The following is a 14408-nucleotide window of genomic DNA, read 5'->3' on the forward strand; positions in this document are numbered from 1 at the left end:
AACAGGAAAGAGGGGAGTCTAAACACACAGAAATGCAGAGACACGCTGGATGAGAAGCGATCTTTCTCTCTCCCACACACTCTCTCAGAGGAAGCACTGAAATCAAATATCCAGGAGAAAGAATAAAAGCCAACAACAACAAACAGACCCTCAAAAGTGCAAGTAGTTTCTGAGAATACAGAATCTCCACAGCAAAGGGTGGGGAGTGCATCCAATTGCAGAGTAACAAGACAACCCTAAATTCAACACTTGGCCGGCACGGGGCAGACTCAAAACCAAACACCAAGATGTAAAATCACAACCAGCTCTGAAGTGCCTTCCATCACAGAGCAGAAAAAGGACAAATAAAAATCATTTTTTTAAAGTCACATTTCTAAAAAGCTCTTGTTTTCTAAATAATTAGCTCACATCAGTCAAATTAAGGGTCTCCATAGGAGAAAAAAAGTTTTCCAAAAGCATCAGCATTTGAGTTCGACCATTCAAATAGTTGCAACAAAATTAATCCCTAAAGTTCGAATGTAAGCTACTGCCAAAGCCGGACGAGAATCACTTTGTACACATATTGTAGGGCAACAAAGACTTTTGTCAAGGCTTACGTAATTACAGTAGATAATTTCAAGTTTTAATGCAGACCCTGAATAAGCACTTGGAAAAAGAGCATTATGCATCTATCAGATCATTGATAAAACACTGCATTAGTCTAATGCATTAAAAAAAAAATAGAACCCTGAATCATGGCTATTTAAAAAGGGGAAGCTATTCTGCCTATGAATGCTTTCCCATTACTGGTGAATGAAACCACAGAAGTGCAATCAGAGGGCAGCAGCAGCACTCAGACGGGAAATGCGTCTTTGTCCCCATAGAAACCGTCAGGGAAACCCATGAAAAACAATACCACTCTGAATTTCTTATCAATATGCCATTCATTACTTGACTGCATTCAGACTTTGCTCTTCAGTAATGTAACAAAACCTAATCAATTAAACGTCTTCCAGAAGATTCTTCAATGCAACCTCCTGAGTTAGCACCCGTCTCTGGCAGACAGCTTTGTTGCACATCCTACACTTTTTTCAGAGCGATTCACATTATTCCTCCCTGCAGAGCTTAGAGGCTACTGGCAAACTGCTATCCTGCCTTTTGACACCGAAGCCAGGGCTGTAAGAACCTGGCATTCGCGCTTGCTCTCCAAAAGCAAACACAATTTCCATACCAAAATCGGTGGAATTATTCAGAGGGCTCTAAGCCTATAAGGCAGGAGAAAAAAAAAAAAAAAAAGTGGAACATTTAAAGCAGAAACACTGACTGAAAGTATGAGTGTTTCAGAGGAAAATATCTCCAATACAGTGAATAAACAGTCAGTAGTAAAGTAGCCCATGCGTGAATCAATGAAAGTAGTTGCTTCTAGTCTGCCCCCAAAGCCATCTGTATGGGAAGTAACACCTGAACCACAGCTGAGCCACTGTTACCGTGCTGGAAACACAAACTGCAGATGAGACCCACAGTTTTAGTACAGCATCATCCCCCACAGACAGCCAGATCAGCCGCCCTGGGAGAAGATGGACAGAGCCATCCTGCTACAGACACTCCAGGTACACCATCCACTTGCTACACAGACTGGGTTAAAATTAGATGATCCAAATTCACAGTTTCTGTATCGCAGCCTCATGCCTCCAGAGATCAGAAGACAACCGTCACTGCCATCTGAACTGCCTTTTTATTAATATGACTGCAGGTAAATATAAAATGGCAACGTCTAAAGGGAAAAGGTGCCTCACAGTATTCCCCATTACAGATAAAAAAATGAAGGCACCCAAGCAATGCTATCTCATATTTCAGTATTACTCTGACTGAGGCCAGGAAAGCCTTTCCCTAGGTACAGGCACTCAAGCCATCAACTGCCCAGTAGATCAGGGATTGCTCCTGTGTGGCCAATAATTTACAGGTCATTTAATAAAGGTCAGTTGCCACCACCCCATCATAAAGATGAGACGAGCATGAATTCAATCACACCATTAGCGTCACAAAGAGAAAAAAAAAAACAGGGGAAAAAAAAAAAGGAAGCTCCACACTGGAAACAGTTATCTTTTGCTAATTGATTTTTTTTTTTTTTAACTAAGGGAATCTCTCCTAAATAATGCAGAAGTAGGCTGCCGTCACACAAGCAGTGAGATGGGGAAAGCAGCTAACGAAACCCGTGCAGATGATCTGCAGCTTAGTGCGAAGATTCGTTCTGAACTCAGAACTACCCGATCTCCTTGGGGGCCGTAAGGCACAAGGGATCAGAGGGGAAATGTTATGCCATCAATTTAAATCCTTCTCCTTTCACCATAAGATCCCTTCCAGTGCGTAAGAGCACACAGCCTGGGAGTTCGCTGCACAATATCCTACGCAATTTTAGAGGGAGGTGGGGGGGAAAGCAAACCAAAACCTGCACAAAGGCTGTCAGACAAACAGTCTCTTGCATAATGAAACAGGCTCAAGGATACGTTTCGAAATAGAACTGAGACTTGCAGGCAGCACAGGTTTACAGGATGAACCTTGTTCCTAAGGGAAGATTCCCTCACTGGTACTTCCGCAGAATGAGGAAGCCTCTAAAAATCACATATCCCCCACCCTTCCTCTGAAGGGATGCTACCAGGGCACTCAGCCCTGCCCTGCACTCCCTTCCTGACGTGCAGGACTCAGCAACTTAAAGCTTTTCCCTTGTTTTAAGCTGGCTATTTTTTTTTCCCTATATAATTCCACTTAAAAAATGCTGAGACCACCTCCGCGCAACCCTTCCAGGAAGGGCTGGGGGCCCAAATGCCTCAGCTTTACAACACTCAAGCAGGACTGCTGGGAACAGCCTGCCCTGTATGCCATATACTTAATTTCTTCCACACCCTTATTGCCTAAGGAGATAATGTGTTCCCCAAAAAATAGGCAGGTAGGTAGCAACATGTGCATTGGGGTGCAGGCTCTGAAGTCCCACATAGACCCTTCCATGGAGGGGCTCGGTTACAATACTTTGGGGAGCCCATTATTTGATATGCATCTGGCTCAGGGCAGCTACTTCACCTCACTTTTATCTTTTTAGATCCCATTGAAGGTCAGAGTTTAAGAAGGTTCTAATGTCAACTGTATGCTGTGCTCACAATCTTTTCTTACATCTTTTTATATGACGTGTGGTGACGCTCCACAGGGAAAGGAGACCAAAATTTTCTTTTGTTAGCAAAATTGCATGTTGTGATAAAAGCCCTACACTTTCTGAGCTTGCAGGTGGTGCGCCGCAGCTCTAAGCAGTGCCGTTATTTCACAATGCCACTGGAAAACTTTTGCTTAAATGTCTGTAAACCTGTCTCCAAGCAATATACATCAACCAAAATGCAGGTGCTTAAGACTAAATATGCCCCAGGTTGGCTCCTGTTTACAATCTCCACCTTTCCTCTCCCTCCCAAGCCTGAAGTAATCTCACAATGTGATAATAACAACAATTAGAAGAAAACGCAGCAGAAGAATTTCACCATCGTTTCACCACTCCCTGCCTCCTCTCGTCACCCTCAGCACAGATATCTGCAGACATCCTTGGTCCCTCCTCAGAAGTCAATGAAGTATTTTGCACTGAGTCTGTGGATGGAGGTTTTTAAGTCTTCAAAATGACCAGCTGTGGAACCTCTTTAGAATCATACAATCAAATCACAGAACTGGTTTAGGCTGGAAGAGACAAAGATCTAGTTCCAATCCTCCTGCCATAGGCACAGACACTCAAAGCCCCATCCAGCCTGGCCTTGAACATTCCCACACAGAGGACATCCCACAACTTCTCTGGGCAACCAGTTCCAGTGCCTCACTACCCTCACAGTGAAGAACGCAAGATATCTCAAGAGATATCTATTCCCAGGGACTGCAAAGCAGGTTAGACATTAAAACATCTCCACTGAGAGGGTTATTGAAGACTGGACCAGGCTGCCCAGGAAAGTGGTTGAATCACCATCCTTAGATGTGTTTAAAAGCCATCTAAATATGGTGCTTGGGGACATAGTTTAGAAGCGGCCTTGGCAGAGTTAGGTAATGATTGGACTTGATAATCTTAAAGGTCCTTTCCAATCAAAATGATTCTGTGATTGGAGAGATCAACTCCATGACAGGCACTTCATGGTGGGTACCCAACCATATTAACCATCTCTGGCATAACAGCCAACACGTAACACAACACTCAGCTAGTGCCACCTCTTGGATAGTCAGAAACCATGGCAGGACATGGGGACAACTTGCAGCAGTAGAGTCCAGCCTAAACACAGGCCCCTAAACAGGGCTCCTATCCTGCTCCAAGCATGGCACAGGGCTACATATCAACACCACCCTTCAGCAGTACACGAGGCTGCAAGGGGGAAAAGAGTTAAAAAACAGTGAAGAAGGGATACACATCCATCCACGAGCCAACTACCAGAAGACAACACAGCGCAAGTGTAAAACCTTCTGCAACTCCAGAGTTGGGTACTACAGCAAAGGTTCTCACCACTCACGGTCTCACTGAAGGGCCCTGAGCTGACTCAAGGTGCATTAAAGCTCCTGTTCTCATCCCAGGGACAGCTAGCAGCCAAATTTTACCTGTTTTTTGCTTTCATTTATGACCTTAGGTGCAGCACTTAACCTCTACGACTATCTAGGCCCTCAGGAGATTTAAGCACTTCACAGGGCTTGTGTGATGTTCGATATCTGGAGATAGGCTCCCACGCTCCACTGGGAAAGGTACCACATACCCAACAAAAACAAAGTGCATCGTTTCCAGGAACAATGGGAGAAAACAGAGGTTTAGTAACCAAACCGCATGAAGGCAAAAGGGAACACAAACCCTTCCATGGAGAACAGTTGTGCAACTGCTTCATCCTCTATTCCATGTTTGACAGCATTGATTTGCTGCTTGTGAAGAAACTTGCCTTCCTCTTGTATTCTAGGAACAATAATTTCTGAGTTGAAATCTAACTATGATTCTCCACTATTGAAGAATTTACGCTCTTTGGTCCTGTGGCCCCACTCAGGGTAACATGAACTGCTTAAACGACAAAACAGATGAAGACTGGTTTTATCTCTAAATCTTCTGGTATTTAAAGAGCCACTTTAGGACGCTCTTTCTAGCACTTAGGGAAAGGTTAATTTACCTGGTCTCTATGGAATTGTAAGTAAAATCACAAGTTTTAACATCATGGTGAATAAGCAGCTGACCACATTACAATTTGACAAAAAACTGGGAAGGAAACTTACTACTAACTATTAGAAAATGAAGGGTCTACTTGGGAAAAGGTCAGTATATGCATTCTCTATTTTTTGTGGGATCAGGTTCGTATTACTAGAATTGCAAACAACATAACTAGGTCACCTTAAAGCATCATCCACTCAAAGCTGAGAAATTCTGAAGGAAAAAAAGAAAAAAAAACACTCTAAGAGCACCAAATAGGTATGTTATGCTAACACAGGCTTTCTAAATTAGTGTATTGTTCTGGCTGCATACCCCCGGCACAGAGCAAAAAGTGTCAAATTCTATTTATTTTTATTGAATCCCACCTGCCTCATATTTACTCAAAGAATACAGGAAAATTACAATATCTAAATACCAGAATTATTTTAATTTTCCCTTCAACAAGTATGATGAACGTACAGGGTCTTTAAGCTTCAAATATTACGACAGCTAATATTTTAATATAATTAAAGGCTTAAAAACGCACTAAAGAAATTAATAATTCCCTGACAGCAGAAACGCTCTTGTATTAAGAAAACTATTGGAACAGCCAACGTAGAAATGCTTGATTTAATTCTGGGATCTTTGAGGTGGCTCTTTCTCAAAGCATCTGCTATATATCAGACTGATGAACTACTTTATTAGCTACAGACTGTGTATAGTGCTTTTTTTAGCAAAAAAATTACCAACATGGATGGAAGCAGAAAACATACAAAACTGCATAATTTATCTTAGCTCATCTCCACTGGTTTGAATTCAAGTTTTATTTGGAAGTTTAAGAACCCAATTTTTAAAGTATTCAAGAATATTACAGGCACTTTAGAAATCCCGCTGTGACCCAGCCTGGTAAGTCAGTGTCATTTTCTACATTTTCAGTGCTCTGGAAGTCACTGCCCGCATTTAATGGCTGTGGTGCTGCTTGCTAACCCAGTCTTACAAAACATTTCTAGCCATGCTGTAATGTCTTAGAAGTTCTGCTTCAACAAGGTCAGCTGCAGTTTTTAAGAAGCTTAACCCTGAAATTTCAGTACTACAAGACTGGCTATTTCACCTGTACTTTACAAATGGAACCACAGACACAGCTCCTCCCAAAAACTACAACCCCACAAACTTCTTCTATGCAAAACAATAGAACACCATAAAGGACCTAAGGTGTTTGGCAACAGCACACATCATCTTCATGGAATACAGAATCTTCAAAATTTCTGCAGTTCAGGATTAAAAGAAGCTACAGATAAAGTTCCTTGAAACGCAAATTGTGGGGTTTTTGTTTCCACATTGCGGAACTTTGGATTTCATTTAAGTGCTGATATATTTATACACATGCAGCAGTATGACCTAACACATCATCACAGTCTACCTACCGTTGGTTGAGCACACCAAGAGAATGTCACTAGTGAGATGAGGACCTCTACAAGATGTCCAGCACTACCAGCTTCTATTATCACTTTTTTCACCACCTTCTTACCTCCTAGCTTGTTACAGTCAACCCAAGGCACTCTAATTTGCAACATCCAGATAACATGCATTCTTAGTGGTGACATCAGTAGCAGCAAAAAGCACTCTTGATGCTGCTAAATCTGAAGCCTGAATCTCTGCAAACTCTAGTTGTAATTTAGATAATGGGAATGGGGAAATAGTTTCAATGCTGTATGCACCCGTTTGCAAATCTCCAGGAGCTCTGATTTCATATCAAACTACCAGGATCAATGCTGCAAGGAGTATGTACTAAGAAATGCTTTAATTGATTTTCTTTTTTTAAACGAATGGAACTGCTTCCATATATCACTCACATTTTCTCTGGCTCCTCCAGTCTGACAGCTCTCAGCAAAGAGCAGACAAGTACTTAAAAAAAAAAAAGCAGCAAGTTTTCCATTTCTATGCTGCCTGCACGCTGGATTTCCCATCTTTTCTTCTACAGTTTCAAAGCAGTATGTATTAAAGGTGAACTGTAGAAAAACAGACCTGAAGAAACAGCTGGGAAAAGAACTACTAAGAAGGAGCTCCACTGAAGAACAGGTGACACGCAGCAGCAGAGTTCACACATATTTCTCAAAATTCTATTCTTCCTTCTTGGTTCATTACCAGTATCAAAGAGCAATAGGTTGTGCAGTACCCATCTCCCAGGCGCTGCCTGGCACACGGGCATCCTCACCAGCAGCCTCAGGAAAACATGAGCTTGGAGGAGTACAAGGAATGCACGAACACCTCTGTGAACCCAGAATGACCAGGAAGATTTTTCAGCCTAAATATAGCAGCAGACTGAAAGTGATGACCGACTACAGTCTGATGATGGAAGCATGTGAAAAAAGACAGTCGCTGTTGGGTTCTATTTCCATCTCTCACTATTTCATCTCTGTTTATTTAGCAGAGAAAGGATTACAATATCGCTCTACTTACAAAACCAAATTACATCCAGAAGAAAACCGCATTATGATTATCTTAAAAATAACCAGCAAGTCCTATTTGACCTTTAAAGTGAATTACTGTGTAATTAGAAGACAGTGTTCAAAAGCGAGTAACTGTGTGATTTTGCAGACGACAGTTACATTAAAAACATTCATAAAAGCAAACACTGCTATTATAGTATGCACCACTCTTCTTGGGTGGCTAAAGGATTTGGCCCCGTGCCTTGTGTTGCATTCAGTTCCTAGTAAGCAGCAGGATAAGAGTTCAAAAGTATTCAGCACAGGCCCACGTCTGCTTCGACTGCACTGCTCTGAGCAGCTTTTCAAAATCCTGTCCTTCATGAAAAACCACATGAGTTTACTTATACCCTCAGGAAAAAAAAAAACAAAAAAAAACATTTTAACCTTAGGACCTTATCAGCTAACAACAGAAAACAATTCCTCTCTCAACTATTTTGTACAAACTTCCTTCTTATCTGCATCAGAGGTGCTATAATGGTGTTTAATTATTAAACTCAGAGTAAAAGTTGTGAAAGTACAGTTTACATCTGCCTGCTTTGCATTTCTCTCTGAATGGACATTAAGATAGTTTCATTCTTAGGTTTTTTTATATGAAAAATGAGGAAAGGGTAATCTTATGTACTGTGGTTGCAGCAGAAGAATAAGAAATAGCTATTTGTTTTGCAGAGAGTTGCCTGAACTGAGTTAAAAAGTGAAAATCTGTCTTTTATTTTTCAGTTTGTAAAAATATTAAACAAGAGACGCTTATTTTTCAAAACTCAGCTTGTAATAAAATCTAAGTAGGGAATATTTAAAGAGGGTAGACAGTTGTCATTTTTATTTTTAGGCCAGAATTTTCTCTTTTCTGACTCAATTGTGCATTATTTTTTGCTAATGCTCAGATCATGGGACTTACAGAGCCTGTAGAAAACTTAGATGCCTCAGCTGTTGCTTGTAGACTCCCCGAACGCCCCAAATGGAATGGATATGCACTGGTTATATTTAATAAAGCCCTCAAGAACATTCATTTTACCCTGCCAACAGTCTGAACAAGCTTTCAGAAAATTTACAGGATTTAACTAAAAGGGAAAAACACCACTCCATTGTCTACCAAGATATGAAGAAGCACATATTGAGTTTCATTTTTTTCATAATGGTTATCTTCCATTTGAATCCTTCAGTGAAAGCCTGACACTACTTCGGCAGTGTTTATTACTCTGGTGCATTATATCGAAGCTGCAAGTGAATACATGATGTAATACAACAAAAACTGGTAACCACAAGGAAAGAGATATGAAGCCTGAACAGGTACAACATTATAGCTATAGTCAAGCTTCAGAAATAGCACTTTACCAATATACCCATCATCCAGCAATCTTTCTTCCCCTGCCTTCCTACACTCCTTCCCCAAATTGTTTACCATCCAGTTATTGAAAGAAGAGTATGAAGGGGGGAGGTATTATTAAAAAAAGAAAAGGAAAAAAAAAAGTAGTTCCCCAAGCAACATGACAGCTCTGATACTAAAAACAGGCAGCCACGCAGCAAGGCAGTTTTAGTCTTAGTATGATTAGTGACCACATAATGCTCTCAAGAGACAGTCTCCAGACCCTTCCAGCACAGAAAGCAAAAAGTTGTCCTCAAAATAGTCCTTCAGAGCACTGGTGGCCTGTCCTTCCAATCTATGCCAGTATTAACCACTTGGCTGTTCTTACTCTTCACACCTCCTCACTACAGTGAGCCAGTTCAGTCACCAACCCTCTTTAACATACTGGTTCTTTTTGCTACTTCTTCCTTTTAGCAGCAGCAGCAGCATCTACAATAACGGAGCTCTTACATCAGACATCTCTGTAGAGCCTTCCTCTGGGAGACATCCTCTCCTTAGGAGGGAAGGTGATCTTCCAGGAGGAGATGCAGGGGCCGCACAGGGCACTCTATACTTACTTTACTCCAGAGCCTAAGCCAGAAGGTAAAATGGCATATCCATCCCATAATGAGGTCGCAGAAGGAAATAAAGGAAGTGTAGCACGTTATGTACCACAAAAAAAGGCACAGTGGCAACAAAGGGCATGGTGCCCTGTAACTCGAAATGTCTGACCTCAGCCACCCCTACCTGTAAAGTAAAAGAGACTCTTACCTTTCCTCATCCTTGAAAATAAACTTTCGCAGCTTGAGATCTCGCAGTACCAGTCCACCATCGTGGCAGTGTGCAACAGCGGAAGCTATTTGATAGAAGAGTTTGGCTGCCTCCTCTTCTTTAAGCTTCTTGCAGGTACGAACAAACGAATGCATGTCCCCATAGCTCCTTTCAAAGAACACATATGCTTTTGTCTCCCCAAGAATTATTTCAGTAATTTGGTTGATATTTTTATGTGCAGGCAGACAAAAACATGGTGCTAATAACTCCTGGTAGCAGCCAATATCAAACACCTGCAGGAACAATGACAGTAAAGCCAGGGTTAGCGGCATGAAGGACAGTGTAGTTGTGGTACATCTAATTCTGTTAACAGAGCCATCTCTAAGCACAAATTACGCTGCTGCTGAAGCTGCACCAATGTAAACAGGATGTCACAAGCTCACAGCACTGAGGACAAGACAAAATGGACTACATAATCCCACGCAGAACATGCGCATAACCTTGGCAGGAAAGGCCAGTCTCCAAAACTTGTAGCAAGAATAGTTTCATTAGCTAATACCTGATCAAATTTAGAATGTAATCTGAATTAAGCTCTGAAGACCAATGACACACAGGAGCCATACTTAGAAGTAAACATGTTTATCTTCTATTTTCCACCCAAATAAATTTGTAGAAAATACGGCCCCTAGCTTTGTATTAAGAGAAACTTGTCATATTAAATTCACTCCGATCCACATGCCCTTCTCCCTTGATTTTATTAACCATTAGAGCTTTAAGGATTTTCAGGTTTAAAATACCATCTAGCGCTATTCATGTTTACTTCCTGCCTTTCTTTCATCTCTGACACACAGCAAAGTCACTTTCACTTTCAAAGTCTCAGTTTTACAATGGCTGTTTATAAGATCAGAAGGACAACCCGGGAAGTAGCCCTGCCTGTTGGAGTGCAGACAAATATCCTTCAAAAGGCAGACAAAACCACCCTGAACTCTCTGCATTTCAGTCAAGTGCTCCATTAGAAGCAAAGTGTCCCTTTACTAGTAAGTATGTTATCACTGATCTTATGAATGAGCTGCAAGAATTAAAAAGGCTGCTGGGAAACTCAAATATAAAAAGTTACTATAATCTACTGATGACGAATGAATCAGTATTCAAGTCAATTGAGAAATGCCCACATTGCAAGAAAAAGAAAGACTTCATTGAGAATAGCAGAAGTCAGTGTGCTAGAGGAAAACGTGAGCAAAGTATTAGTAAGAGTGATTTTTATTTACACCGGCTTCAGAGGTACTACAAAGCAAAGGATTAGCATTTCCACCATCATAAAAACTCTATTAATATGTAACTTACTCTTGGGTGTTTTGCTACTTTGGTAAAGAGAATTTAAGGTAGTCATGTCATTCTAACCAAACATAAATTGAACAACTGGTATAGGTCTCAAACCAACTGCTTTAAACTGCAATTCTTTTTCTTCTTTTTGTATTCCAGTATTTTTATTACAATAGCTGGTATTTGTATCCTCCCTAAGAGGCAAAGCTCCCTTCTTTCTTTGAAGCTTTAAAAAGCTTTCAAAACTGAGTGACAGAGATACAGTTCAACCAAAATTTACGTGAGGTTTCAAAACCAGAGTCATTTAACACGTCAGACTACAATCCTAACAAACTCCTACTGCAGAAGAGGACCCAAACCCCAAGAAACTAGGACACTCCCTCCTCACACACATCCTTCTCCCCTCACCCCACACCTGTGCTGCTATACACTCCAGCACAGGCAAAAACAACCTTAAAGGCAGACTGCCAAACAGATCCAACACATTTTACAGGGGGTAGATTAGCACTGAGGCGTTCTGGTGACATGGCGCGCCAGGGAAGCAGAACCCTGGTTGAGAGGGGGTGTTGCTAAAACCTCTGGTGTGTAATTCATTCCAGAGGAGAATTCATTGACATTTGGATCTCGGATCTCGTAACTACTACATTGTAAGCGAATGGCTTTTGTACAGAGCGACTGCTATAAAATAAATTTTAAGCAGGAACACTGACGGAGCTCAAAGCCTCATGTGGAAAAAAAAAAAAGCCTTTCCAGAATTCTCTCCTAACCAGATTATCCTGATATAAATTAGTTACATTGTGGTTCTCTAACTATGTTAAATAAGTAGGTCTGGATACGTACCAGCACTATGTTTGAAAGGGGGGAGACGGGAAGCGCTATCGTACTGCTACAGTCTAGAATACCTTTTATAAAGGGCCTCTTTGTATCCCAGCTTTTAAGATCCCTGGTCTCAATTCAGCAAATGTCCAAGAAGCTGCAGTTTGATTTAGTTCTTGCTGGGAATTGGAAGTGAGAAGTTACCATTGTTTGGATGCCATAGAGCCTTGAAGCAAAAAACGGCATCTGTACAGTCAGTGGGTGCAGCCAAATGAATCTTGAGAATCATCAGTATGTGTCTGTTATCCGAACCAATGTTTCTGCAAGCAATCTCTCTAAGAGCATCTTCAATAAGATACCAGATAGCAGGTCTCTTAGCCGGAAGGCTACTTGACAAATAGTAGTCATGATACTGCAGGCATTTTAAAGCACGCATTAAATTAAGATGAGTTCAGGACTGACAACTGCATATTCACAAACCAGCAATTCAGGCTAAGATCGTTTCTTTGGAGCACAGCTAGAAGTAGTGCTTCACACATACGGAAAAACTGATACTACTCAAATGTCAGGATCAGCTAAAAACCATACAGCTTAAAGGGAAGGAAAAAAAATAAAATGAAGTCCACTCTTTGTGAGCTGCAGTGATGCTGTTCACACTGTTATCAAAACAGTGCCTTAATCCTGCAAACCAAACAGGAAACAAAGAAGAGCATAGCCCCCGCTTTACTACTTGCTATGCATGTCCACCTATAATTTCATGCAGAGCAACAGCTTTGTAGGATCTGTTTATTTCATTAAAAGATGACAATGTCCTAGAGTGCAGCACTGTATTACTGCACTGAGTAGGGCTTTCATTCTAGAAACTGTCACGTTCTGTTTCAGTTTAGTAACAAAGCATTCAGTTCAGCATGCATCAGTCCTTTGGAAAGCCACAGGCCCCATTTTTCCCTACATAATCACACAAAGTCCTAGGTTGACTTAACATCAGGTTTCATAACTCCATCAGTAAGCACACTGAAATCCCCCTCTGAACTCCCATCTTTATAAATAGCAAACAGGCGCTATTATTTTCTCTTCCCTGCTACAGGCTAGTCTATAACTTCTTATGAATCAAATGTGAGGAAGTCTGAAAAAAACAGTAATAGCATCATTAATCCCTGGAAGACAAATATAAAATAACTAGTTTCCAGTTTTGCATTTAGCTCGACACTAAAAATTTGCCCAAGATAGACAAATGTCACAATTCCGTATTTTGGGAACAATATAAACACCACAGTGTGTGTTGCAAGGTTGCAATTTGCTACGTACTTATTAAAACTACTGCCTGGTACTGCCTCCGTTTGCTGGGCATAAGTCTGGGTCACTAGAGACAATGAGAATCGCAATTTAAGAACAAAGGAAAAGATTCCCTCAGCCCGGGAAAAAAAAAAAAAAAAAGAAAAACGTCCCTCCACAGACATGCATGTGGGTTTCTTTTCCCCACAGCTCACCTTTGAATAGTGAGAGCAAATTGGAAGGAGGCAGAGAAAAAAGCAGGCAGGCTACAAAGAGTGGGATAGTTATTTTGTCTGGTCTTCTAAAAACCGTAGGTGTGCAGGCTTTATTCTTGCTCAGTTGTGCAATGGGGGAGGATGCTGTTTGCAAACAACCTCCACGGTGAGGAAGCTCAGGCTGATTAATTTTTTTTTTCTTAAGTCACTTTTCAGACAAAGCTGAAGGCAATCTCTACACCCCCTCCCCCGGCCATGCTTCTCCCATGCTCTTCTGTACCCCAACTCACAGAACGAGGGACATGAAAAAAATCAAGGAAGCCAGCAGGTCCCAACACCTTAAAATCAGCTGGGGATTCCCTACTCCATTTTGAAAAGTGAGAGTGGGGAAGATGTGGCTTTCTCCTGATCTGAACTCACGGTAAGACCCACTTAAAGAACGGCTCTTTCCAGACCAGTATCCCCCGAGTAAGAGGCAGAACTGGCTCCGGGCCACCACTATAACGTGGCCATTGTCTAGAGAGAGGGGAAAAGTTACAGGATGCGCCTTTAATCCCGTCCCCCTGCCTTTTGTTTCTCAACTGTTCCATAACCGAGCTACATGGCAGTGCTTGCCCTCCTGCAACACACGGGAAACTCCCCGCGACAGCAGGGTAAGCCGGGGGGAGAACAAGGAGGAGAGGCATTACCTTGCAAACCAGCTCCTCGCCACTGTGCAGATGTACGGCTCGGAAAACGTGGTCTCCCTCGAGAGGCTCCAACAACAAGTATTTCCCGATGCAGGAAACGCAATGCGACAAGTTCGGGGTCTCCGGCGGGCTCGGTGAGCCTAGATTCGGGCTAAAACTCTGGCTTGGCTCGATGGACCGTATGGACGAGAGCTCCTCAAAATCCTGGGTTTTATTCCGCGGTCTCCCATATCGTGCTATCGTGATAGGGGTTGACCTTTGTATGTTCATGAGTATGGAGAAGACCGGCCGAGACGCTGCACCGGAGCCCTGGCGTGGAGCGCGGTCCCT

At 41.9% G+C, this 14408-nt stretch overlaps 1 protein-coding gene across 1 annotated transcript in view; it reads right to left on the bottom strand.

Moving 5' to 3' along the window:
- The window catches only part of TRIB2 (tribbles pseudokinase 2), a 20385-nt gene extending 5983 nt beyond the window's left edge, over positions 1–14402 (bottom strand). The window contains exons 1-2 of the mRNA XM_009867613.1: positions 14079–14402; positions 9761–10053 (exon numbers count right to left, since the gene is read on the bottom strand). Coding sequence (XP_009865915.1) covers positions 9761–10053; positions 14079–14348 — 563 coding nt within the window. The 5' untranslated portion in view covers positions 14349–14402. The remainder of the gene's footprint in view (positions 1–9760; positions 10054–14078) is intronic.
- Between the last annotated feature and the right edge of the window lie 6 nt (positions 14403–14408).

The sequence above is a fragment of the Apaloderma vittatum genome, unplaced genomic scaffold, assembly GCF_000703405.1.
Source record: "Apaloderma vittatum isolate BGI_N311 unplaced genomic scaffold, ASM70340v1 scaffold29210, whole genome shotgun sequence".
NCBI lineage: Eukaryota > Metazoa > Chordata > Aves > Trogoniformes > Trogonidae > Apaloderma > Apaloderma vittatum.